A 27,224-nucleotide genomic window follows, 5' to 3' on the forward strand; every position below is an offset into this window, starting at 1 on the left:
CAGAACACAGAGGCTGAAAGAGAACGACAAAAACAATGCTGGGGAAACAAATACAGATTGTTTAATTTTCAAAAAGTGAAACTGAATGCAGGTTAAATTGAACAAGTGGAACTTTATTAAACCTTGTGCACTGCTCTGTCCATGTGGCTTGAGTTGCTTCCAGCCTAACTACAACTGTTCCCTGTTCACCTAGTGTCAACCTCAGTAAAAGCCCCTCCAGGGAACACAGGCACTCTGACTCCACTTCCATTTATCATGATACTCAGATCACATGGCCAGCAAGGCAAAATCAACAGCAACTAGAGGAAGAATGTCCCTATGATCAAGGTACTGGACCAGGACTCAGGATCTCAATTCAGTTCCTGACTCTGCCGTGGATTTCCTGTGACTCTGCCATGGATTTCCTGTAAATCATAATCTGTGTCTCAGGTCTGGTCTGTAAAATGGGGAAAATGATACTTTCTTTCTCCCATCCTTTGTTTTGTCTATTTAGATTGTAAATTCTTCAAGGTATTGACTGACTGTTATATCTGTTTGTATAGTGTCTAGCACAATGGACTAATCTTGGGTGGAGACTTAATACAAATAATCATCAGGATCTAGAGTCTGTACTCACTGGAAAGCCCTCCCATTATCTTGTTCTCTTTTTAAAACTATAGACTTAAGTCTCAGAAATCTAGGTAAAACTGAAGATTTCACCTGAGAAACTGCCACATCTCCCAGTCACAGTGTAGAAAGGTCAAATATATTCTTTACTTTGGAAAGGAAAAAAGGAAACAAAAAATTTATTGATGTATTCTGGAACAGCCTAAAGGGAAAAAACCCAAGAGAGTAGGAAAACAAGGAAAGCCAGCGATCAAGAAGAAGAATACAGTGCAGACCTCCAGAGCCTTGATAAAAAATACCCTCTTTTCAAGCCTTTTTAAAATATTTATGTTAAGTGAATTAAATTAGTAACATTTTAATTTATTGTTATCATTGAAGAAATTACAGACTGCATTGTGGTTACTTTGAGATGTTTACATAGATGTGCATTTGTGTTGATACTTGTGGAACTACATGTACAAAATTGTGTAAAAGATGTTTTGAATGAGCTGTAGAAGATAATTATTATCTTATGGCTTGATGCTAACTACTGAGGGAAAATTATTAACTGTAAGTAGAATGACCCATATTAGCACCCTGATAACATACTCTGATAACTTTTTCCAAATAGTCCTATTTTGGGCTCAACATTCTTATGCTTGATGTCTGCCTAAAGGTGAATTTTTCTTTTGGGTTGATGTGAGCAAAATTCCTCATCTGTTTGAGATCAGGAACTGTGAAACAGATCACTTCCTGTTTTTTAAGGATTCCAGGCATACTATTTGGCTGCTGCAGAAAATATTGGATGAAGTTTGAAACACTGCATAGCATCCTCTTTGAGGAATAGTGCCTTTGCTTGCTTTTATTTTTTTAAAAGGTGTTGCTTTACCATAATTTTAACTGTATGAACATGTTCATGTTAAAAAAAAAAGTCTACAGGTGCACACACAGGGTCCAGTCCCTCCTCCCAATAAAGTAAATAAAAAAGTTCATGATGGCTTCAGTAGGACCAGGATTTGGCCCTGAAAGGGAGACATAGTGTGTATCTGTGAATTAGTTAGGTACACTGTGACGAGGTGTACCAGTCGTGCACTGGGCCAACAGGGAAGGACCAATCACTGTGGGTCCAGGAAGCAACGTCCCCTTTCCCCTGCTGCACACGCTGCAGGTGGAAAAGCCAGTTAAAAAGAGGCAGCCCAGCTCAGTAGGGGTTGGCTGAGGCAGGGGAAGGATGTGTACTACAGGTTCCTGCAGAGGCGCCTGTGATGCTCCAGGCGGTAGAGCCCGAGAACACGGACTATGCTGCAGGCAACTCACTGATTGCAGAGACTGCTAGAGACACCAGGCCGCCACCAGATGAGGAGGTGCCCAGGATGCAACTTGTGGTAGGAAGTGACCCAGGGGATGTAGTAGAAGCTGATGCCTAAATCCTTAGTATGGAAGTCCCCAGCTTCATAGGGCCCTGGGTCGGAATGTGGTGGAACGGGAGGGGCTGGGTTCCCTTACCACAGACCACTAGGTGTGGTTGCTGTTTGCTTTCTGGCCCAGTCTGGGGGCTCAGGGACCAAAGCCTGTTTATTTGTTCTGCCCCATTCAGGGGCTACAGATTGGTTGCTGTTCTCCTCTGCCCAAGGGGCTGATTCCCCAAATGCTACTGTCTGCCCAGCCAGGAGGCTTAGGGGCTATAGACTGTTTATTTGGTCTGCCCCGCCCACAGGGCCAGAGCCCCAATTGTAACTGCCTGCCGCAGGAGGCTCAGAGGCTATAGGCTAAGTGTTTGCCCTGCCCCGCCTGGGGGCTATAGACTAATTGCTGTTCTATCCCACCCAGATGGCCAGAACCCCAATTGCTACTACCTGCCCCAGCCAGGAGGCTTGTGGGCCACAGACTATTTGTTTGCCTAGCCCTGTCTGGGGGCTACAGGCTGACCATTGCTGCATCCTACCCAGAGGGCCAGAACTCCAAGTGTTGTTGTCTGCCCCAGCCTGGAGACTCAGGGGCTACTGACTGTTTTTTTTCTCGGCCCTAGCAGGGGTCTGGAGCCCTCTGTACTGCAATTACCTGATCTAACAGGGAATCCCAACAACTGGGTGGCGGAGTGTACCAACTCCGCATGAGGCCAATGGAGGCAGCTTGGCCTGATAATAGGGCCCCCCATCACATACACAATTTTCAAAAATGTTTTGCTGACTTAAAATACTCATAACTTTTAAACAACTCAACCAATTTCCTACAAACATGGCCTCAATATGAAGGCAAAGTTTGAGGGGAAATTAGTTAGTTATGATTTTACATTTGGCAAGTGCTAGGATCATCTTAACTCACATGACATGTATTATGGGCACACTGTTAGCAAGTTTGTGTAGGTCAAACTGATTGCTGTTTTAAAAAAACACCACACCAAAATACTAATTGAAGTGTATGTGAATTTTGGAAGGTACTTATTGAATTGACAAGTCCTCCTGGGATAACACATGAATGTTAAAAAAAAAAAAAAATCACTCAAGAAATTTAACTCAACAAGTCTCACCTTTTTTTGGATCCGTGTTACAGACTAACGACTGCACAGATTTATACCAAACTTGCTACAACAGATTATAACTTCCTATATAGGATCAGATATCAACAATGTTCTGTTAATTTTGCAGAAAACCTACGTCATTTTCACCATAACAAAATGCTAAATGAAGAATATACAACAGAACGCTCCAGCTCTGTCAGCTACAGCAGGGGTTCTCAAACCTTTTTCTTGCTGAGCCCCTCCCCCAACATGCTATAAAAATTCCACAGCCCAGCTGCACCACAACAACTGTTTTCTGCATATAAAAGCCAGGGCTGATGTTAGGGGGTATCAAGAAGGGCAATTGCCCGGGCCCCCACACCATAGGGGGCAAAACGAAGCTCAGTTGCTCAGGCTTCGGCTTTAGCCCCAGGTGGCAGGGCTCGGGGCCACAGGCTGCAGTCCCGCCTGGCGGGACTTCGGCTTTCTGCCCTGGGCCCTAGCCAATCTAATGCCAGCTATGGCGGACCCCCTGAAACCTGCTTGAAGCCCCACAGGGAGCCCTGGACCCTTGGCTGAGAACGACTGAGCTACAGTGTTTTCTGTTTTCAGTGCTTTCTGGTTCACCAACTGGGCTCAGCACAGACTCCTGACAAGCTAAGGAAGAAAAACTGAACAGCAGAGGAGTCTGTGGAATTCACAGCCATCTTTAGAGGGGAGTGAGCAATTATTGGAAGCATACAGCATTTCCTGTTTGGAGGAAGCAGGGGAAAGTCATACTTGAGGAATAGAGAAAAAGATCTCAGAGCGGTAGCCATGTTAGTCTGTATCAGCAAAAACAACGAGAAGTCCTTGTGGCACCTGAGAGACTAACACATTTATTTGGGCATAAGTTTTCGTGGGCTAAAATCCACTTCATCAGATGCATGGAGTGGAAAATACAGTAGAGAGGTATAAATACACAGCATATGAAAAGATGGGAGTTGCCTTACCAAGTGGGGGATCAGTGCTAATGAGCCAATTCAATTAAGGTGGAAGTGGGCTATTCTCCACAGTTGACAAGAAGGGGTGGAAATCACTTTTGTAGTGCTAATGAGGCCAATGTAATCAAGGTGCCCCATTTCAAACAGTTAACAAGAAGGAGTGAGTATCAGCGGGGTGAAATTAGTTTTTGCATGGCCCCCATGCTGCCCCTCCCAGTAATGACCTCTAACTCTTATGGCAGGAGTTCTCAGGACAAAACTTGCTGGTGGCCGCTCTCACACTTTTTCCTAAAATATTTAATTAGTTTTAGGAAAACCAAACAACTATGCACATATACATGTCCAAAGCATTGTCATTTATTTATTGCGAGCTAGTAAGTCTGTTGTGAAAAGTGATATTTACAAACATACAAGTATCACTTTTCACAGCAGACTTACTCAGCCCTGGCAAGCCTGGGGACAAATTAAGTCCTGGAGGGAGAGCTGGGAAAGGCAATGATGGTCAGGGGAGATAGGGGTGGGGGGCTGGGAAGGCAGCAGGCGTACTGGAGTCTGAAACCCCGCTGCCAGAGCCCAAGGCCTTGCAGCTGGAGGACAGGACCCAGGGACGGAGCCTGAAGCCCTGTATCCAGAAGCCCAAAGCCTGAACCCCACCGCCCCATGGAAAGTGGGAAACCTGCTGGTTGCCTGTTCCTACAGCATTGTGCCCCAGGCGACTCCAGAGGGGGGCAAGGCCCAATCCCTGCTGGTGGCCCCAGCAACCAACACCAAGGCAGTGCATCCAGAAGCAACAGGGAGAGCTACTTCCCCCCCGGTGGCTGCATGCGGCCATGGTGGCCGCATTTGAGAAACGCTGCTCTAGAGGACATGCTTCTCCTCAAGACAAGCAATCCAAGTCTGACAAACTTCCCATAAAGATGGCAAGGGGTCAGGAAGAGATGGAGAGGGACTTGTCCCTGAAGCTGTCTCAGGAGCCACGCTATCAGCCCCTCTCTTCAGGGAGCTTCCTCTACTGACAAAGCTCTTGTTTTTCACCAACAGGGAAGTGTCAAGTTAGGCTATGTCTACACTGGCAACTGAGCAACAAAACTTTTGTCTTTCAGAGGTATTAAAAAACACACACACACACACCCCAAAGACAAAAGTTTTGCCGACTACAGGCACCGGTGTGAACAATGCTGTCGGTGGGAGCGCTCTCCTGCTGACAAAGCTAATGTCACTCGTTGGGGGTGGAAGTTTTTTATTGGCAGGAGAGCTGACAAACAGCGGCTAACTGTGCACCTTTTAGCGGCATGGCTGTAGCGACACAGCTGTGTCACTAAAAGCTGCGTAGTGTAGCCAGAGCCTCAGAAAGGGCATGCTCTGTGAGGATGTGAAGAGCCCATCCTGATTTCCCCTATCTGACTTAGGAACATTAATAGAGCAGGGATGTTAGGGAGTGAGGTAGAGAACAGAAATGAAAGAAAGAGTAAGTGGGGCTCTAGCAAAGGGTGAGTTGGGTTTCACTAAAACAGCAGTAAAAATGCCAGAAGCTGCCAGAGCCCTATGCTGGTGCTCCCAGCAATTACTGGCACAATTTTTTTGGTAAATTTCCCCACCAAAGATAAAATGCAAAGACTTTTGTATTTTAACCCTGCAGAACTCAGTGCTAAAGTCAGATAAACATGTAATATCTATCTATCTATCTTTCTTTCTTTCTGAAAGTGTTAAAACACCGTAGAATGTTCCTTAGTAATTTGGTTAGAGATTAGATTTTATTTATTTATATATTTTTTGCTTCAACAAAATCTTGAATTTTCAAAAGAACTTGTCAGGGCAAATTCTCCATCCTGCGACAAGCAAGGCCTGCAGCTCTAATACAGTGTAGTGTGTACCTTTAAGAGAAGAGGCTGCAGGGGGCTCACTGTCTGGAATGGAAAGTATTTCACCTTCTTAGTCATGCTGCTTCCTGGCTCCTACTTTACATCCCCTACTATTAAAAGCTTTGGAGCCCTCCTAGCTTTCTGAAATGGCCCCTCCTCTTACTTGTTTCTGGTTCTTCTCCAAGTCAGCTTATTCTTCTAATGAATTATTTAGATCTGATCCACTGGCAGCAATTAAACCCTCTATTACTCATTGACAGACCAGCTGTGGGCATTGCATGTTGGCTTCCCGATCTCTCCCCATTCTTCACTGAAACTCAACTGCTTTTGGAGAATGTCACCATTGTGCAGATTCTTGATACTGTGTTCTGACAGACAGACTTTGATGCTTCAATAGCCTCTATAGTAGGAGTAAAATAGTCATCAACAATGACCCTTCTCCCCACAAAAATAAAGACCTTAAACAAACTAGACTCACCTGCTCCCAGTCTCTCTTTTGTTTATTGACAATATCAGTGCAAGTAGTTTTCTTTAACAATGCCATCTAGATCAATGTTTTCCTCCCTTCTTTTCTTTGACCCTCTGGTAATTTAAGGCATACCACCCCCAGGTAAATTAAGTTAGAACATGAGAAACCAATGAATATAGCTAACACAGGCCACACTGATCCTTGTAACAGCAGCTCAATAAAATATTTTATTGAACAGGCAACCTTACTACTGGCATTTCCTAATTTTTGCATGCTTGTTTTTGCAATCTGATTATTTTTCTAATGTAGTTTTTTGCATGTCATTTCTTGGGTTTTTAAAAAAGCAAACTAAAAACCCCAGAAATTCCATGATGTGCAGTTATACAGACTGCCATGTGATTCATCAGCAGGGTTAGAACCACAGTACAGAACTCTGCTTCTTGAGTTAACAGAATAACTTATAGCTGTAGTAAGCTGTCATCCCATTCGAAGGCCAGCCACTAGAGCAGGAAAAGGCAAACATTTTACTAGTGGATTTCACAACTATTTGCTGACTGCAAAGGAATGGTGCCACTCAGGAATCCTGGATTCTATGACAGGTTCTGAGGAGAATGTACTCTAGCTGCCAGAGTCCATTCTTCCCGTCTCCACCTGCAAAGGCTCAGCCCTTCTGCCCTTGGCCCCTCCAGCCTATCCCAGTCCTAGTCTTCCCAGCTCCTGCATCCACCCTCAGCTCCTTGACACAGTCACAGTCACTGTCTACCTCCTGCCCCCACATCCCAGGTCCTCCTCGTCTCAGTCTCTCCTCACTTACAGCTGTAACTGTGGAATCAGTATCCTTAAGTGGAGTCAGCTGCTGTGCTAGTAGTGGCTATGCAGATTTCCTCAAAGTTCTGGTTTGTGTGTGTTTGTTTTAAATAAGACTGGCTAAAGATTTTCTAGAAATGCCTGCAAGCATGACAAAAATCCTAGCCTCTCCACTCTAGCAGGGCTGAGATTTCTGCAGCGGTGGCAAGCTCTACTTTTGAAGAAGTGAAATTTAAGAGTAACCAAGCAGCAGTAGCTCCAAAGTAAGCTCTGTTCCTCAGGAAGATATTGGCCATGACATGGCATGGGGCTTTGAGAATGTGCTAAAATAAAATAATAATAATAATAATAATTAGCTCTTATACAAAGCTTTTCATCACTGGTTCTCAAAGAGCTTTACAAAGGAAAACAGTATTGTTATACCCATCTTACAGATAGGGAAGCTGAGGCACGGAGCAGTGAAGTGACTTGCCCAAGGTCACTCAGTAGGCCAGTGCAGAGCTGGGAAAGGAACAGAGGCCTGCTGAGTCCCAGTCCAGTGCTCTATACTCTAGGCCACCTTGTTTATAAGATGATGATGTTGGGGAGAGTGGGTGGGCTCAAGGCACTCAGAGGAATACAGAACACCCCAAGTCAGTGCAGAGTAGGGGGTGGGACAGTACCTTAATTGAGGCAGGAAGAAATTTGGACTATAACACAGATCTCTACAGAAAATAAAGTTTTGAGAAGATTATTTAGTGCTTAACACTACTCCCTCTGCTCACACCCTCCCATGTGTAAGAGAATGACACTCATTGGTTATTGGGAATTACAGGTGCTTGAATTGTATGTACATCATTCTACTAAAATCACACTAACGATATCTGTTTTTTCTTTTTACTGAGTTCAAACAGTACTGTAAGACATTTTCTCTAAAAAACTTTCCTATACTACAGCATCAGCCATTTCACTGTTTCATAATCATGCATCCCACCTTAGCTTTCGGCTTCTTTTTTTCATCTTGGAATTGTAAACAATGTTTAAAGATCTCAGCACAAGGAGTTTATATTCAATCTCTTAAAGCCCTGGGGCTGTAACTATTTACCTATTATGGTATTAAGACAGTTAGAATTAGAAAGCAATATTTAATCTCTAATTGATGAGTTCAAATGGCTCCCACCTATGGGGCTCTATAATTAAAGACAGTGATTTCTCGCTCACTCAGTTTTATGGATGATTTTTTTCCCCAAAAGTCAGTTTGTTCATGTAAAGCATAACAGACCAATGTATACCACAGAAGACCTGATAATAATATCATCTCAAGTTTCACAGATAGTCAGACACTAAGCTTCAATAGCAACATCCTATAGTAAACTTTTTTTCAGTCAGAGAGCAAATGGGAGCCCCAGTGAGCAGTATAAGTACCACTCTTAGGTTGACACTAGCTAAAATTATCAACATTAGTATCCTTCTAGGCTCAGAGATACTAACTCAGTGTGTTTTAACCCGGGAGTATTTAGCCAGTTGCCTCTTTGCAGACAAGGATGCTGCATGTGCTTTTTCATCATCTCTCTTAAGTTGCACTAGGATCCCTGCATTTTAGCAGCTTTCTTTATCTCAACAGACGGCACGTGTGTATAACTGTGGCATAACTGCTTCTTCAAACAAGAACTACAGTCAATTAAAAATACCCTGAGTGGGCTAAGTATAGGAGTAGGGAGGTGGTGATCAGTAATAGTTATAATGCTCTCCTTTTAACCTCTAGGACCTGGGTTCAACTCTTCCCAGGGTCTTTTCTGTAAAATGAACTGAAATGAGGAAGGGTCTCTCACTCTGGATTTTCCATCCCACCCACTTGCCATTAAAAAATAAAGCAATATGGTGAATCATGTCACAATCACTGTAATACACTGGCTGGAGAACTGGTGCAAAATGACAGTCATGAGTATCCATAACCTGCTTTTAGTTCTCGCAAGATAATTATAACTTTTCAGTCATTCATCATTTCATCTTGAAAGCCAGGATTCAGTACAAAATATTTCCCCCCATATAACAAATTGGGATTATTATAATTGTTTTTACTTTTAGCAGAGTGTTGTCACTATCTGCTAGGAATGATTTCACCAACCTTGGGATTCCAGCCATTCTGATAAGGAAGGAATAGTATATTGACCTTATAAATAGTTTTCAAACATCTTCCTGGCTCACCTAGAATGTTACTCTGACATTTGTAGCTCTACACATACAAATTCACCTTTGATTTTTATTTATTTCACTAGCCTTCAGATCTCCAACTCTCGGTGCCATTACAAGAAGTACTAGATTGAACATATAAAGTGTAAAATTCACAAAATGTGCCAACAGACTGACCCAACTAACCCATATCCTGTTAAAAAAACGCTTATAATGATTCAGTCACTCAACTTTTAAACACCCTTGCCTCTCCAATAACACAAAAGAAAGGATAAGCTTTGTTATTTTCTCTGATGTAGGGAAATGGGGAAACTACTCATATAACCACTATTACGAGAAGTTGAGTCCTTGCCTCCACAGGACTTAGCCAATTCTCACCCTCCTACTCACATTCAGGGTCACAGTTAGGCCCAACAAACAATTTTCTGATGGGGGAAAAAAAAAAAAGACTAGCTTCCAAAATAGCAGGGCCTAGTTCCATTTATTTAGGTTCCGATACTTTTACTCTCTTAGACCCTATAGTGATCTGTGCACTGACCTATGCACTTGTTCTGAATTTAAAATACCACCAGAAAGAAACTAACAAATGCAATTACCACATGAGGCTTTTTTGATCTGATGCATCATTATTGATAGTTGTCATAGTAGTTTTCTGGTAGCAAACACAATTTATTATTAGTAGTAGTAATCATTTACATTGTGCTAGCACCTGGAGGCCTCATGCAGGTCAGAGCCCCATTGTTCTAGGTACAGTACAAATATCTGGTAAATGAGAATGGCCGCTCCAAAGAACTTACTTGACACTGTCCTCACACTTACACACAGGAAGATACAGCTCCTGCCCTGGAGAGTTTACAGCCTTAGGCCTCGATCCTGAAAACACTTACACATGAGTAATTTTACACATGTGAGTCATTCTATTTGATCAAAGGAGTTAAAAGGAAAGATCTCCTTTATCTTTTACTGTTCTCAATTATCTCACTGCTTTGTGGAATAAAAGATTGCCCTATAAATCGCTCTGTACACCCAAGCACTGTCCTAGTCTAAAAAATCACAGTTGAAAGAGAGAAAGCTAGGTATTTCCTGCCACCTAGTGGCATTCATAGAGAACAACAATCCTTCTTGTCAAAGGGGTGATGATATTTGAAAAAATGATTTCTGTTCAACACCAGGAGATGTGCAAAGTATGCTTTTCCCAGAGGCACCAAACAAGGCAAACAGTAACAGTGTAACAGTGCTTTGAGAGATTAGCATGGATTAGTGGCCACCCCTCTGGTTTGAAGTACAGCCTCTTATTAGTAATGGCCCACACGAGCCGGATCCTCAGATGATTTAAATTGGTGTAGTTCCATTGTAATTAATTTACACCAGCTGAGGATCTCATCCCATGCTTTCTTTCTGAAAAATAGCCTCCGTCATTTTCCACAACCATGCGGGTGGCAGGCTTGTAGAAACCTTCTTGGTTTGGGTTTTCTAGGGAGAGATTATATATATTGTAACACTGATGGGTATTTTGATCTGAGGGTAATTGCTGATAATAGTCTCTTAGGCCCCAGTTCAGCAAAGTGTAAAAGCACAAGCCTAACTTTAAGTACATGAATAGTCCCATTGACTTCAAAGGCATTAGTCACATGCTTGAAGTTAGACCGGTTTTTATGGAACCTTGATGAATCAGTGCCTTAACATATACATAATTAAATAGACTCCCAAAGGCACCCAGAGGTTGGGATGGGCACACTTTTGTTTAGAGTACTAGGAATCTGAATAAATAAATTACAAAAACTAGAAAATGCCTTACGGTATGAACAGACACAATTAATAGTTAGATATTTTAAAAGTGAATCTCACACTTTGGAAAGGTGTCAGACTGACAACTCAGAGAAATGAACTCATATTTATCCTTGGTACAGCCTTAGTACTGTCAGCTGCAAGCTTCCTCACATTGCCACCGATGTAATCCTTTTTTGAGCTAGTTAGACTACTTCTACAGGACAAAGATTAGTTCAGATGGGATACCTATTCAGTCTATAGCTGCTAATTAGAACCAATTGTGCTGATGGTTTTGGCAGCATATATATCTTTATTCTAAGAACTGGACTAAGATCAGAAGTTCATTCCACACAGGAAAAAAGATCTGTCCTGACTTTTGGCTCTACAGTAATATAAATTCCTAGAAGCAAAGTGGACAGATGTCTCAATGTGACCGTCACAATCCTGGGTTGCCTATTTACGGACTGCCCTGGCATCCTGACTGCCCTCACAATGCCAATTATCTTTAGTTTTCTTTATTCTAGAATCTCAACCACTGCAGCTGAGGAGGTGAAATATTTTCGCACACTGGTTTGTTGCTTCTTTTTTTCTGCAGAAGAAACTTATGACAAGGGTGAGATTTGGAATACTGTGGTACCAGCTAAAAGGCTGCAAGTGGCTGATAGGCATGAATGAACAAATAACTCCCTCCAAACACCTAATCTTCCTCAAGGGACTGGGATCTCCCAATGCCTCAGTGAGCTGCAAATTCTGGTAACAGTCTCCACTGTCTCACCATTGCATGCAGTGGACTGTAGAAAATGAAGCCAGAGAACCAAGTCGCCACAATGGGAGTGTGGCTCTGTAAATTAGAAGACTTTTACCTCTGAAGAATGAAGCTCAGGTTGCATTTAGATGACATGAGAGAAATGGATTAAGTGATCTCAAGTCTGGTCCTTGAATAGCTGTCCATATTGCTCAGAAATGGAATAGCAATACATACTGCAGGCTAGGTATGCACTGGCAAAGTTTTGAGGGGAAGTTTCCACTATGCCTAATGGCACTATGTGACAGCTGGCTTTAAATCAGTGCTGTCGATCCATCACTTCCATAAACACCACAGAGCTGTTTTCACAACCCCCATTCTAAGCAATAAATTCCTTGTTGAACAGTCCAGGTCTCCTGCCTGTAGTGTCAATTTATATCCAGAAATGTAGTCTCCAGTTGCTACCACATTAAGTAGCAGCAATATGTTGTAGAGTGACTACAATAAATTGCCTTTGGTCTAAACGCTATTATTTTCTAACACATATGTAAAATACAGTCTCTCCTGCATCTGAAACCTTGGGGAGGGGGAGGTTTTGATTCATAAGATATTAAAATATCTCCTTGTGATTGTTCTCAAGCTCCTACCAGTGGAGGGTGCTTTCTGCCGGGGTTACCACAATTTGCATTTTCCTCTTTTTCTCTCTAATAGATAGCATGAATGTTCTGAATGTTGGCTCTGAATTCCTCCTGCCCTTTGGGGAACACTATGCTCCTGTGGTACCCATGGAATAATATACATAGACAATATGAAGATTTGAAATAAGTACATTGTGTCCAGAGACCCATGCAGGGCTTGATTTTTAAAGCGCACATTTTAAGTCTGCAATTAGGGGCAATGATGCACAAAGACAGCTATCTGCAGAATTGCAAAAGAAGTGCCCAGGGCAATGGAAAATAAAGGCATCCCTCTGCCCAACTGTACACCTAATTTAGGGCCCAAATCCTGCCTGCAATGGCTTCTGAAACTCATTTACTTTAATGAGAGTCCTGAGTACTCAGGGTTTGCAGGATTAGGTCCATCAGGACTCTAACTGAGCACCCAGTGTATCATCAGATATCCCAGAGATGTTTTAGGTATCCTCTTCTCTGTGCTCTCATCTGTATTATGGGAATAGATTCACTCTTCCTTTAAAAAAATGAATGGGGTCCTTGTTCTCCTTTGCAGGACAGCAGTAACTCCCACTGACTTCAATAGAATTTATTCCTATTGAGTGGTGAGAGAATACGGACTGGCATATGTAACTAAAAACAAAATTAGTAGAAGTTTAAAGCTTTATTGTTAATGATGTTGAGACCAGTGATGAAACAGTTCCTTTAAATAGCCTAAAATATGTCAGATATTAGCTGGGTTATGTCACATCTATACCTCCCCATGAGAGCTTTTTGCCTCTCTTCCCTCTTAATTTAAGATACCTTCTCTTCTCTCTCAGAACTTTAGAATGGATGAGGACACTGGACTCTTGGGATTTATAGGCAGATTTGGCAGGTTTTTCTTATTTACTTGGACTGCAAGATGTAAATCATCCTTGAAGCGCTCTTGCCAAGAGTACAGTACGTTTATTTGTTAACTGAATTAAGCATGTTACTGGGATGGATAGGGATAGAATTTTTTTATTGGTAAGTATGTTTAGATTTTTATGTCCTTATGGTTTAATTTGTGCAATCTGGGTTACACATATTTGGTCATAGTTGGTTTTGGAGGTTTGTGGTTGATTTGCTCCACTTGTAACACATTAATACAAAGGAAATTTAAACAAGAGTTAACACATTTTCTAAATAAGTTTATAATCAAATATACCCCCTCAATAATTGCATTTGCAGGGAATGGGAAGCAAAACATTGCAAACAAAGTGCTTTTCAAGAATACATCATTCCTTACACGTGGAAGTAAGTTTGAGACGCTCGATTTATGGCCTTACCTATTTTGCAAATATACTCACTCAATTTAATAGACTGTCATACCTTAAGCCCTCTCTCATTTGTTTCACTAACACATTTAGGTGCACAGAGGGTCTAGCATTCTTAAACCTTATTATCAATATTCAAGTGCACATAAGTTCCCTTGTTGCTTACTGGGTACACAGCTTGTGGTTTGCAGATGCATTTCAGATGCCTCGCACTGGGAAATTTAGATCACTCTGGTTTCTTGTTAACCCCCTCCTTTCTCCTTTCCTAAGTCCCTTTCCTCTGACAGTGTCTTCTAAGCCGAATTAAAACCCAACATAATTCAGAAGTCACAATATTAGGGTGGGTTTGAAATTAGGCAGAACAAATTAGCTAATTTCTAACATGGCCAACAGAATTTGGTCCTTTATGTGTAAAAAGGCCTTGCATTTTCTGCATAAAAAGCTACTGGACATTAGTATGGACGCTTTCACCTTTTTGAAATCACCTTACCTGGCTGGTAGACAGAGGGCCTTATGCTAGCAGTAGTGACAACTCTTGGTTTTGGAGCAGGAACTGGACTTTCACTGTAGCCTGAGGAAGGAGCGGTACCCTGGAAAACCGGTGTTGATGTATAGGACTGGCCCGTACCTCTAAAAGCAAAGCAAAGCTGTGAGCAATTTCCAGACATCAAGAGCCGCAGATTAAGAAATCAAGAGATTTGTCAGCTTCCATACAACCCCAAGGGATGCTTCCTTAATAGCACAGAGAGAAGAATGTGAGATTCATTAGCCTTTTTGGTCACTATAGGTGATGAAGGCAGCCAGTGCAGCCCCTATCACTGGCATTTTAATGACTGCTTTAAAAACAAATTTAATGAGGAAAAAGAGCCTGCTGTCAGTGTATCTTTAACATTGGCACCTTTACAGAATCAATCCCTTTGGTTGGGAAAACTAGCCAAATAGAGGACCTAATCAATCTCTAGTTTTGAGCGTGACCAACTGCAGGAAGATCCCATTTAGCAGGGGTTGATCATTTCAGATGTCAGGGCTAGGCATCTGAAAATGAGATTCTTGGTCCATTTGCCTAGTGCCTACAAAGAGGCTTCTCCTGGTCTCATTGAAATCAGTGGGAGTTTTGCTACTGATTTCAATGGGAGCAAAATCAAACACAATTCAGTGATTTATACTAGTGCTATGAGAACTGGTAACCCACGTCTTTTCAGTGGGACCAAGCACTTGGCCTTTAGAAAGCAGGGAGAAAAATATATCTCATCTCTGAAACTAGCCCCTTTCCAGGTCTAGGATGAGGTTATAATCTATTCATTTATTTTTGTAATGTTTAAGTTCGGAGGGTTCCAAAAGCCTCTGATTTGCAATTACATGATCTCTCCCCTATGCTCCTGGATTGAGAAACTCTTTGAAGGATTCCAAATAGCAGCAGTGAGGGATTTCAATGCGGAAAGTCACCCCTGAGGAGTTTATCTCCACACATAGGTGCTGCCACACCCCTGGCTTGAAGTGGCTTCCATCACATACAGGGTTTACAGTTTGGTTCAATGGCTCTCAGCACCTCTATAAAAATTGTTCCAGCACTTGTGTCTCCAGCACTTTCTTACGGTACAGGTGATGAACCTGAGGGTATGTCTACACTTACCAGGGATTGATGCTGCTGTGATTGATGCAGCGGGGGTCGATTTAGCGGGGCTAGTGAAGACCTGCTAAATTGACCACAGAGCGCTCTCTGGTCAACTCTGTTACTCCACTGGAATGAGAGGAGTAAGGTAAGTTGACAGGAGAGCATCTCCCATTGACGCAGTGTAGTGTAGACACCGCAGTAAGTCAACCTAAGCTATATCGACTCCAGCTACGTAACTGGAGTAGCGTAACTTAGGTCAACTTACCCCAGTAGTGTAGCCAAGGCCTCAGTTTGATAATAGTAAACCACAGCATTATTTGCAGCTTGGATTTACTGATCTTCACACTTGCAACCTTTTTACTTTAATTAAATGAGTTGAATGCAATTTAGTCTGGAGGACTGAGCACTGGACTTGAAGCAACATCCACTTACCTCAGAGAGGTCTTGTGAGGCATACATTAATTAAATATTGCAAGGTCCTACCAGTACACTGGGATATAAGATCAATTTTTATTAGGACAGCCAGTGAAATAAGTGGGAATAAGAATTTCTGGTTCCCAGGCCTATGCTCAATCCATCTCCTTGATCATGCTGTTTTTAAGAAACATAAAATGTTTGATGACCGCAAAAGTAGACACATTTCACTGAAGAACATTTTTCATGGCAAATATATTACCCTACTTATGCTATAAGACCAGATTGTCAAAAGTGTGGATGCAGCTGTCTGGGTGCACAAATTCAGATACATTCACAAAATACCTTAATTTTGTACACGCACCCAACCTCTAATGTTAATATTTAAATCAGTTGTTAACATGTGGATTAGTGTGCACACACATAAGTACATACACACCCATACTTTTTTGTGGTCTTGAATGTTGCACAAGTGTAGGTTTTGGAGATTTATTTTATTAGGTGCTTTTAAAGGGAAACAGGATGCTGGGGGAGAGATATCTGAGCCATGGGAATCAGTGAGAGGAACAGATGAAACCAGCTACATTTCCTCCTTCCCCGCTCACAGTGCAGTTGCAGACAAGTGTCTCCAGGGGAAGGGCAGAGCTTGTGGCTGGTTTCAGTGGCTTGTCTTCAATTGTTTCACAGAATAACAGCTCTCAGACAACTGCAGTGGTTCTTTGATTTTGCAGCTCCTAGAGCTCACTCTAACATAGGGTGACTTCTCTGGTTTAGGTGCAAGAGTTCAGGGATGTTCCTGAGACCTCAGAAGGAGTCCCAAGAGCTACAGTTGTACCAGAAGGATCTACAGCTGTCTGCTTGCAAATCTTCAGCTTTATCTACTCAAGCAATCTGGTCATCTGGAGATGATTTCCCTGCTCTACCCCAGACTATGCCTGCTGAACAGTGTTTACAAACAAGGGCTGCTGCCCTCCCCACTCCTCACATTGTTCTTCCAGATGCTCTATCAGATGACTTGGCCATGTACATGGTACTCCAATCACCTAGCTCTAGCTCTCCTTCCCCTCTGCTGAGCAAGCAGCCTCCACGCAGGTAAAGAGCCCTTGCTCCTCTATGTACTGTGGAAGAGGAAATAGGCTGCAGACTCTCCAGTTTATTCAAGCCCCAATTCTACAACTACCAGAGAGTCAGGGATTAGATTAGACAGAAAACTTGCCTTGGGAAGGGGTGAAGAGGAAAACAAAGGAAAAGAAGAAGCGCAAGAGGAGAACAGGCAGAAGTCAGCAGATGTTGAAGTTTATGCTCTGCAGCAAGCACCTCTCTGCAGCAAGCACCGTAATCCATACAGGAAGAGTAAATTAAACCCTTGCTGGGGCTAAACAGTTCACTTGCTTTCCTCAACACCATGCTTGCTTTACAAACTCCTTTTTTCCTTCAGTCCCACTATTTCATTGAGCCTCACATGGGGAGGATCCCCCAAGGCCTCGTTCAGACTCTTATCCACATGTGCTGCAGGATTTAGGGGTTCTGACCATTGAGGTCTTGTCTACACTAGAAAGGTTTTGACAGTAAAAGGGAACAGATATCCTCGCAAACCCTCCTATTGGAGACACAACTTATACTGGAAAAAAGACAGCTTTTGCCCATCTAGCTTATACCAGTTCTCTGAATAAAATAAGAAATAAGACTCCCTCTCCCCCCCCCCCCCGATATTACTGCGTTTACACCTTCCTAGCTATGCCAATATAACTTAAGTGTAAACATGGCCTGAATTTGGTTCCATTGTGCCATGGAGATTATGAGGCACTGATTTTGACAAACTATTCTCATGAGTTTGAGTGGACTCTGCTATATTGTGCCACAATTCTGTAACTATGAAAGCTGCTCTCAATGACACAGAATCAAAATTCATGAAATTGTTTGCATTTACAGTTATTTCCTGTTGCTGTCCCCTCTTAAGTGTCTTATGCATATAGCTGCCAGCTGCACTGAACTTCAGTTGGAGAATAGTGAGAACTCACACAGAATCATTGCTCTTTTTTGTATTCTAGACAGAATGACTAAAAATCCCAACCTAAATACCTTACAGACAGTGTCCATTTAATCCAATACTGACACCAATTTTTTTGAAATGTAAGAGCTTATGGGACTCTGTTTCAGTGGCATCCTAAGGTTACTGGAAACAACTCAGTCGTAGATTTGGCCTTATGTGATGATTTCAAAAGGCAATAGTGCATGTTTTAGCCAATCTGAAGATCTTTCATTACTTTAAGCCTTATTATTCAAAGGGAAAACAGTTACACAAGAAACAGTGCAACATACTTACTTTTAAAGAATCTGATCAACACTTGCTGTGTACGGTAGGATATTATAAATTACATTTATTATAAAACCATATCTGAAATTCGAGTGTATCTGCCATTGCTGAGTATGTTCTCGTCTCATACACCTGGGTTCAGTAGTAAAGACCCTTTTTAGGACTCTAAATTTGCAAAATGCATTAGGAAATCTGAGTCAGGTTACTCATGTTTAGACCATCATGCAGAAAAATAACTGCTTTGTTACTCATGTATTTCTCAATATCTATAGCACTTTAAAACTCTGCCCTAGATTTCCTTGTACTTCTAGGAAACTGGTGTCTGCTAAAGAGAAAATCACTTGGAGTAAATAAAAAAATTGTCTCCAAACAAACGAAAAACAACAGCACCACTGAGTTCAATAACCAACTATGGAACTGTTTATGAAGACAACCAAAGTGAGGATGCAGATTAGATTTAGTGATGGAGAGGAAAAGACTCCTGTAAGAGAGAAATAAAGCATTGAGCTACATCATTAAGGGTTTCAGTGAAGCTAAATCAGCTTTGGAAAGATTTACCAGCTGTAATTTCTGCCGCAGAAAGTAAATAGTGGTTAAGCAGGTGACAAAAGATATCCTGAGGACTGAAGATGGTTTAATGGAACAGTAAAATGATAACATCTCTGAAAGGCACTGAAAGTGCCCAATCTTAACCGAATGGATCTGTAACAGACAATAACATGTGAGAGGAAATGAATTAAATACTATGTTTGAAAACTATTAGTCATCAGGAAAAGGAGAGAGGAGACATTTTTAATAAGATCACTTTTAGGTTAATAGTTCACGAGAAGTCTACTAGTAGCATTAAAGTGGTGTGTTAAATACTTTTAATGTGTAGTAGCTGCAAAAGATAATATTTTATACCTCTTTTTTGACTGGTAGCTGATGGAGGTGGAAGAATGCCGGTTGAAGCTAAAATAAGACAAAAGTTTGTGTTTTTATGCAAAAGAAAATGTCATTTGAAATTGAGAACCAAATATAGCAGGATAATTAGGGCATCTTATCCTTCAATGAGTTCCTTATGAAAAGGAAGTATATACTATATTCAATAAGCAGTATGTTGAGGCATGTTAAAGTACATGACATGCACTACTTTTCATCTGGGTTACAAAAACAATGTTTTACTGTTATTGAGCCAAAACCTGCTCATCTTATTCAGACTAGAAACCACACTACAGTCTTAATAAGGTGAGGACAATTTGATTCATCGACTAAAATGCCCCAAAAAATCACTAGCTTTATACATTGGTGTTAATTCTTTAGTTGTAGGATTTTAGTTTTGCAATTAGAGACAGTTTGCTTTGACATTCACTAAATACTAACACAAAGAAAAAAGGTACATTTGCTTTGTTTCAGTGTCCACAAATCTGGATACTCCTAAGTTGCACAAAATCTTAGTAATGTGAACCTTGAATTGAAACATCACTTCTTAACTTGGGAGCTCAGCTCCACCATAATTGTGGTGAGGCAAACAGCTGTCCCATAATAAAGACAAGTGGCAATGTAAATGAAACCACAGCATCAAGCTACTACACCAAACTTTTCCCTGGTTATTTTCAACCCAGACTGCATTTTTCAGTTGGTGGAACTGTAAAGGATAAAAATAAAGGGATCAGCCTGCAGAGATAACACTTAAAAGTCTATGGAAGATTTGATCTTGTGAAATGATGGATGTATTTTTATAAAATGTTAAAAAATGAATGACAACAGATTTGTCCATCGGATTCATGTCAAAGTCAAGCTATATATTACGGGTGAAATCCTAAATCGGTTATAATCAATAGGAGTTCTACAACTGTCTTCCATGGGGCCAAGATTTCACCCTATGTCTTTACAATGTTATTGAACTAGGTATTTAGTTAGCTATCCTTTAAACCTTGTGAGATAGGCTGTGAAAGAGTCAGGTTAACATTACAGGCTTTAAAATAAGGGGAAAATATGATTAATCAATTATTAATGACAGGCTCCAAAAATAATCCTGTAATCCCTTTCCCTGAAACTATTTCTTGGGGAACACAGTGTGTTTTAACTGAAGGGAAATCGTTAAAGAAACTGACCTATCTCTCTTAGATCAGATTTCATTAGTTAGGAACATTGATTAAGAAGTTCCATGCTGCCACACATGTCTTGGGAGACTTGTTTTAAGTATCCAGGGAAAATCCATTGGCCTGGATTAGGCAACATGGAGAAATCTCCCTCCCATTGTAGCTGAGTAATTTTATGCATGAAGTTGAGGAGAAGGCTCTTCTAAGAGAAACTAGGCCTGTTCCAGATTTAAGGTGAAAAATTCGATTAAACCGGTGGAATGGACTAGATCGTCCCACAACAGCAGCAGCAAAGATATTACTGCCAGCAACTTCTTTTTTCCCTGAAGGTTTAGAGCAAAGATTTTTAAAGATGAGTGTCTAAAGTTGGTTTACTAGGTCCATATTTTAGCACCTAAATAGATTGCCTTGTTTTTAAATGAGAGCTGCTGGATGTTCAGTATTTTGAAAGATCAGGCTACTTATCTCGGTGCCAAAATGTGGATTTAGGAATCCAATTATAGGCACCCATTTAAAAAAATCTTTGGTATGCTCCTGAATGGACAGTTTATAACAAAAGAAACAAGAAGGTTTCTATGTAAAGAGAAAGAATCCAACTCCAGCTACAATTCAGCCCTCTGACCACTGGTATGGAGCTCTACCCCTTCAGAGTCCTCTTTACCTGTAACTATAAGGAAACTAATTTTATACAGGTTTCAGAATAACAGCCGTGTTAGTCTGTATTCGCAAAAAGAAAAGGAGTACTCGTGGCACCTTAGAGACTAACCAATTTATTTGAGCATGAGCTTTCGTGAGCTACAGCTCACTTCATCGGATGCATCCGATGAAGTGAGCTGTAGCTCACGAAAGCTCATGCTCAAATAAATTGGTTAGTCTCTAAGGTGCCACGAGTACTCCTTTTAATTTTATACAGTTCATCTGAGGTCCCAGTTAGCTCTTCGGTCTCCAGACCTGCTGCATTACTGCACCTTGTACATCTATGGGAGATCTAACCTGGGAGTGTATCCCTTGCCTGCTGATAACAATATGAGGACTTAGAAACTTGTCACCTCTTGCTGTTCCATTTTGAGTGCAAATTAAGATTTCAGGGCACTAACATATCCAACTTCTTAGTGTAGCCCTCTTTGGGTCCCCTGTCTTGGGCTCAGATAATTGATTGTGGCAAGCTGTAATTCTGAATATGCTAATTTAAATAATTATTCTTTTCAATGTTCAGTTGTTTTTTAGATAGGGTGAGGGGGGTATCATGGTCCAGGATGCTACTGAGAAGCAGAAAGAAGTAGTTAAGTAGTAAGGGAGTTTATACGTGCTCAAGGCAAACTTGCTTGCTCTCATTTACTGATTAAGTTCCCAACCTTCAAACTGCTACATGCACCAGCAGACATTTTTGCCTATGTAGAATTCAGTGGGGCTGCACATGAGTACCTGTGCATATCTATTTGGAGGAACAAGGATTAAGAGTGATTCCTAAGTCTAAATGAAAAGGGATGTGAATAGAAGGGAAATGGAAAAAGGATCAAATAAAACACACTAATAAGTTTATAGTTAAAGGTTGAATTAGCGATGCAATTAATGTGATCAAAATGGTGTCTAGATCTTTAATTACTAATTAGTTGTTGCTACATATTATTATATTAAAATCTTATGTAATTAGCATGTAATTTGTAGTTTTGAGAGTGGTTACCTATCATTTTCAGAGCACAAATGGATATAATTCATTTTGAACCAGAATATATTACTCAAAAAGTTAATTGTGCAACTAAAGATTATGGAAAGTACCATGGAAAGTGAAAGACATCTGACAGTTACCTGTCCGTCAGAGTAACTGTTACATAGATATTAATGACAGAAAAATTCAATTATCATATTTCAAACTGAAAAACATCCTTGCTGGGATTTACAAAACGTTAGTCTTATTTCAGGGATCTACACAAAGGAGTAGTTGCAGTTTCTTGATAATCTATCTTTTAAAAAGTATATACACACAATCAGCTAAAGAGCCATTATGTGAAAACCCACTTTCATTCTTCCTGAAAATCCTAATTTCAGGAATTTTTACATGACAATCTATAAATTTAAAGTTCAGTTTTTCAAAAGTTCTTAAACAACTATTATTTAGATAATCCCCTATTTTAAAACCCTGTTAGTGCATATGTACAAGATAGGAAGTAATGTAGAAGAGCTAACACTGCTGCCATCATAGTCTTCTAGGAGGATATTTTTCTTTTATAATTTAGTGTTTATTAGTCTGATTTTTTTTAAACACTACACTTTAAAAACCCTCCTGCACACAAGTCAATGAGAGTTTTGTCTAAGTAAAGATGGCAGGATCAGACCCAAGGAATTTAACACACTACCACTGTTGTATTTAAATACCAAAATCGGAAACCAACAAAAACAAACAAACAAAAGCTAAAAACTACCACTATTGTACCTGAACCCATACACTGAGAAAGGAGGGGGTCTTAGATCAGCGTGTTCTCATTACAACGTATGCTGGTACACTGCCAAAACTCAGAGACCCAAGTTAAAGACAATGTGTCATCCTTTAATATTTTAATCTCTGACACAAGTTAACATGTACACAAAGTGGGCCTGATTCTCCTCTCTCATACACCAGTAATTGTAACTCCATCAGACGTCAATGGACTTATTGCTGGTTTGCAAAAGTGTGAGAGGCCCCTGATGCTTTGGTTTGGTTTGTTGAGAGCGACAATACTGACAGTGAAGTTGATTCCAAAACACTATCGGACAAGCAAATGTGGATAAATTAAAAACTGAAATAACAAAATAATAACATAATGATAACAAGCAGCCTATCACTGTATACTTGTACACATGTCTAGCATTAATGTGACAAAATGTAAAAAGAAAGAAAAAGCTACAGTTAGTCAATGACATTTCAAGAGAAACTATTACATTTTGATTTGGGAGTTTCTCAGCAAATTGTGTAATGCTAATTGAGCCCAAGAATTTACAGCTTTCTGATTTACCCTGTGCTTTCACTCCAGAGCATGATACTGTTTAGGAGCATAACTTTATTGGACTGATTGTTACTTAAAAATAAACCAGGAAGATGGCAAAATAATAAAGCATTCATAGGAAAAATTGAAGTTAAAAAAGATAATTGTCTGCAGTGCGACTATTCCAAGGATCTTATATAAGGGATAGAGTGCTGTCATCCAGTGACTAGACATTTAGAATGGACACAGGTAATTAACAGCATCTCATCCTGTTCAGAGTCCGTTAGAGATCCTTATTGACTAAGGCAGGCAGTTTCATAATCATAAAAACAAATTCTGAAGTGATTTTAACCAATTCCTTAAACTGGAGAACTGATAGTTTTAAAGCTTGGTGTCTTCTTTCTCTTCCCTACATCAGTAACCTAGAAATAGAAATCAACAATGCACAACAAATCTGTCTTTTAGCCCAAGTCAACCAGTAGACATGCATTTCTTACTTAAGGTTAGGCAATAAAAACAAACTGGTGACAACGTTACAAACTGAGCCCAGAAAAAGAAACATAAAAAGTATTTGTGGTTTTATTTTTCTCCCTTCCCACAATGTTGTTCATTTCCATTTAGATGAGATCCCTCATTATTTTCTTGGAGGAAAAGAGCTGGCACCAGTTTGTACGGAATCTATAGTTGGCCTCATGAGCAGTTAATATACCATGGAAGTAAGTAACCTTACCAGGATTGTGTGTACACACAGTCACCAGATTTGCCCTCAATTATACCAGGCTAAGCCTAATGCAGTTACATGGGTGTAAATGAGAGAAGAATTTGGACCACAGTCAAGAAAACACACATCAGATAACTTTTGTGTCTCAGGATTTTAGATTCAGGTGACGCTCCCTTAGTTTTATTCATGAAGAGCAACTTGCCCATCCAACTAAGTCTGATTGCAGAATTCAGCTCTGGGATTTTATAGACAACAGACTAGACTTGCATTGCTTTTCAATGAATGAATCCCTCACTTGGAAGAAACAATTAACAGAGAACCTTGGGAACTGGGTTGTTCTGTAACTCCTACCTGGATCAATCCACCCTTCCCTGTCTTATCCATACTTCAGTAGATACGGTGCCTGAGACAGGACTGTGAGGTCAGTCTGTGTGGGTAGTTTTAAGAAATCACTGACCTGCTATAAAATATTGTTGTGACAAAGTCTTTCTGAAGCCATCACATTTTTTCTGGATTTCTTTCCCTCTCATTCTGATGGATTTATCAGTGACTGTACACACAAACAGAAGTTTTATATCCTACCTCTCTCTCGCTGCTGAGTGATGCCTCACAGCCCAGCAGTTGTGACAACATAATGACTTCTCTGGCAGTTAAATGTCAATGTCAGAAGCACTGGATTGTGGCATCGCTGAACAAATCAGACAGCAGGGAGAAGCTGAGTATAAAGGAGACAGCTTCGGTTTATGAACAAACAATCTTAATAATCAGCTATGTTAATAAAATAAATGCTCCTCGGAATAGCCTGAAATTTGCATTATGAAACTTTAGAAAGTTACTACATGGTTAAATGTTGGCAGGATCAGGCACTAAGACCACAAATATTTGGAAACAGACCAATTCTTTGAATGGAATAAAAAGTATAGAATAGTGGGACTGGTGTAATCCCTGGTGTAAAACCAGTAACTTTAATGGGATGAACATGGTCCAAAGTATCTAAAACAATTAGATGGAACAAACTTTCAGAATGCTACATATGGATGTAGCCTCACAACTACCTAGTACTCCTGGAGTTAAATCCATGCTCAGGATATGGAGAAAAATGAATCCCTAACTCTCCAGGCGAGTAGTCTACAAAAGGAAAAATGCACTGGTAGTTTTGCTGTATATTGTATTGATTCCCTACCCTGGAATGATTTAGAGAGGGCCTGAGATATTGTGCACAATAAATGTAAAAATAAACTCAAAGGAGAATTCTTTGGAGCCAATGCGCAGTTTCCACTCCAATTACCTCTGCTGTGGACTAACAATGAGCAATTGCTTCTAAGCTGCTATTTGCTACTTGCTACAAGCAGCTTCTGTGCATCTATTGTTCCATACAATCACTATTCTAATCTGTTTCTGCTTTCTTTGCCTTACGATGGGAAGCTGAGTGGACTCGCACATTTAGGAGTCTCTTCATTTATCCATGTCCAAGTGATTTTACATCCGTAACTCCCATTAGAGCCAAGAAGAATCACGCATGCAAATCCCTTTTGCAACCATTTTAAAAAAGATCCCCATAGTAGCAATCTGGAAGGCTTGGAATGCAGACTGACAAAATTTTGATGCAGATTTCCTGGCTTGCAAGAGTAAGTGCCAGGACTTACATTTGTTTACAATTTTTGTTCTGATCTATGGATAAGGGTTAATTACAAACAGAGAGAAATACTTCCCATGAGCTTACATGGCAGCTAGGACCACGTCCTCAAAAGAAATAGCTTTTGATGCCTAACTATATGAAGTATTTTTTTCCCCAAGCAAGTAAGAGATCTTCTTTGGTAATTAAATTTTTTTTGATCAATCTCAATGATCCCAGACCCCATTCTCAAACAAATAAATTCTAGTTAAAATCAGCATTCAAGCGAACAAGATAGCCCCAGCACCATTTACAAGTATAACCAAACACAGAGTTGGATGCAAATGCAGTAAAAGAATTCTTTTGGAAAACACTGAGCACCAACCCTTTGAAAAAAAGGCCTCTAAGATGTCTCAAGTTGGACATCCAAAAGTAATGGAGGCACCCAAAATCACTGGTCACTTTTAAAAATCTTGGTCATACACACAGAAAGCTAAAAATCAACACTTATCTGAATACATGTAAAACTGTTTAGTGAAGTGGTGCAATGTCAATAAGAGGACCCCTTCCAAGATATTGAAGGTCTTATGGCAAGATTTTCCTCTCCTGGCAACATCTGGCTTCTCAGTGAATTCCCCTAGCAATTATTTTGCTGTACTTTATATATATATATATAGAATTAATCCAGTGACCCATTAACTTTACATAAAGTGAAAATGTATGTACCAGATTAACACATCAATTAGTTCTTCACTTCTCCACATGAGTTCTTACAGCTCTGGTTGCTTTTATTTACTTATATATTTATTTATTTGCAATGCCCTTGGTTGCAGATTTGACCTAGGACCTTACTCTATTTTTAGAAGTTAATGGGGAAAATTTGAAGTCAATTGTAGTGCCCAATGAGACAAATTCATCTCTGGTGTATTTCCACTGAAGTCAGTGGAATTACACCAAGAATGAATTTGGCCTAGTTTGTTTTAGCTTGCTTAATATGGGAACTATAGAAACAGATGGAGTGCTTAGTGCACATATTTACATTCCAGAACCAATAATGATTTTCCATCCCAGAGCTCTTTCAATTCTGCATTGTTGCTAGAGAAATGACAACATATTGAAAGGTTTGAGATATGCTTGTGGGTCACTTATGTTTTCTATAATATAAGATTTTTATATATAAAATTTCCCCAGATTTAGCCTTCAAACCTGTGTGCTCTTTTCACTGCAAACAATGCCCTGAGGTGATTTCTGTCTGTTTTATGTTGAGATAAAGCACACTTGGATAATTATTATCTCAACTACATTACTGACTGACTCAGTCTCTCTCATCATCATCATCATCATCTAATTGTGCTCAAATAATAAATCTTAAAATCCATTGCCTTCTCTACTGTTCAGCCTGATTAAATGTAAATGCTCCAAAGCAACTAGGAAAGCCTGGCAGAAAGCATTATGGTAGTATTCTTTGTTTCTAATGATAACTATTTCTAACCCTTCTCCCACCAGTGATCTGTCATTAGTTAATCATTGTTTAAAATACAATAAAAGTAGGTCTGATGAACCTTTAAAAACGGGGTCAGCTGGTCACATTATGATCCAAATTTTTCACCAAGTAAAACACAGTTTGGGGTTG

The 27,224-nt window shown here is 40.4% G+C and overlaps 1 protein-coding gene across 14 annotated transcripts in view; it reads right to left on the reverse strand.

Moving 5' to 3' along the window:
- Positions 1-27,224, reverse strand: part of LDB3 (LIM domain binding 3) — a 191,855-nt gene that overhangs the window by 20,624 nt on the left and 144,007 nt on the right. For 13 of the 14 annotated variants that reach the window (XM_048856758.2, XM_048856769.2, XM_048856770.2 and 10 more), the window contains 2 exons: positions 19,112-19,159; positions 14,353-14,492 (listed from right to left, as the gene is read on the reverse strand). In XM_048856758.2, coding sequence (XP_048712715.1) covers positions 14,353-14,492; positions 19,112-19,159 — 188 coding nt within the window. The remainder of the gene's footprint in view (positions 1-14,352; positions 14,493-19,111; positions 19,160-27,224) is intronic. The other variant, XM_048856760.2, reaches the window with a different exon arrangement.

This window comes from Caretta caretta, chromosome 7 (genome assembly GCF_965140235.1).
Source record: "Caretta caretta isolate rCarCar2 chromosome 7, rCarCar1.hap1, whole genome shotgun sequence".
Classification (NCBI taxonomy): Eukaryota; Metazoa; Chordata; order Testudines; family Cheloniidae; genus Caretta; species Caretta caretta.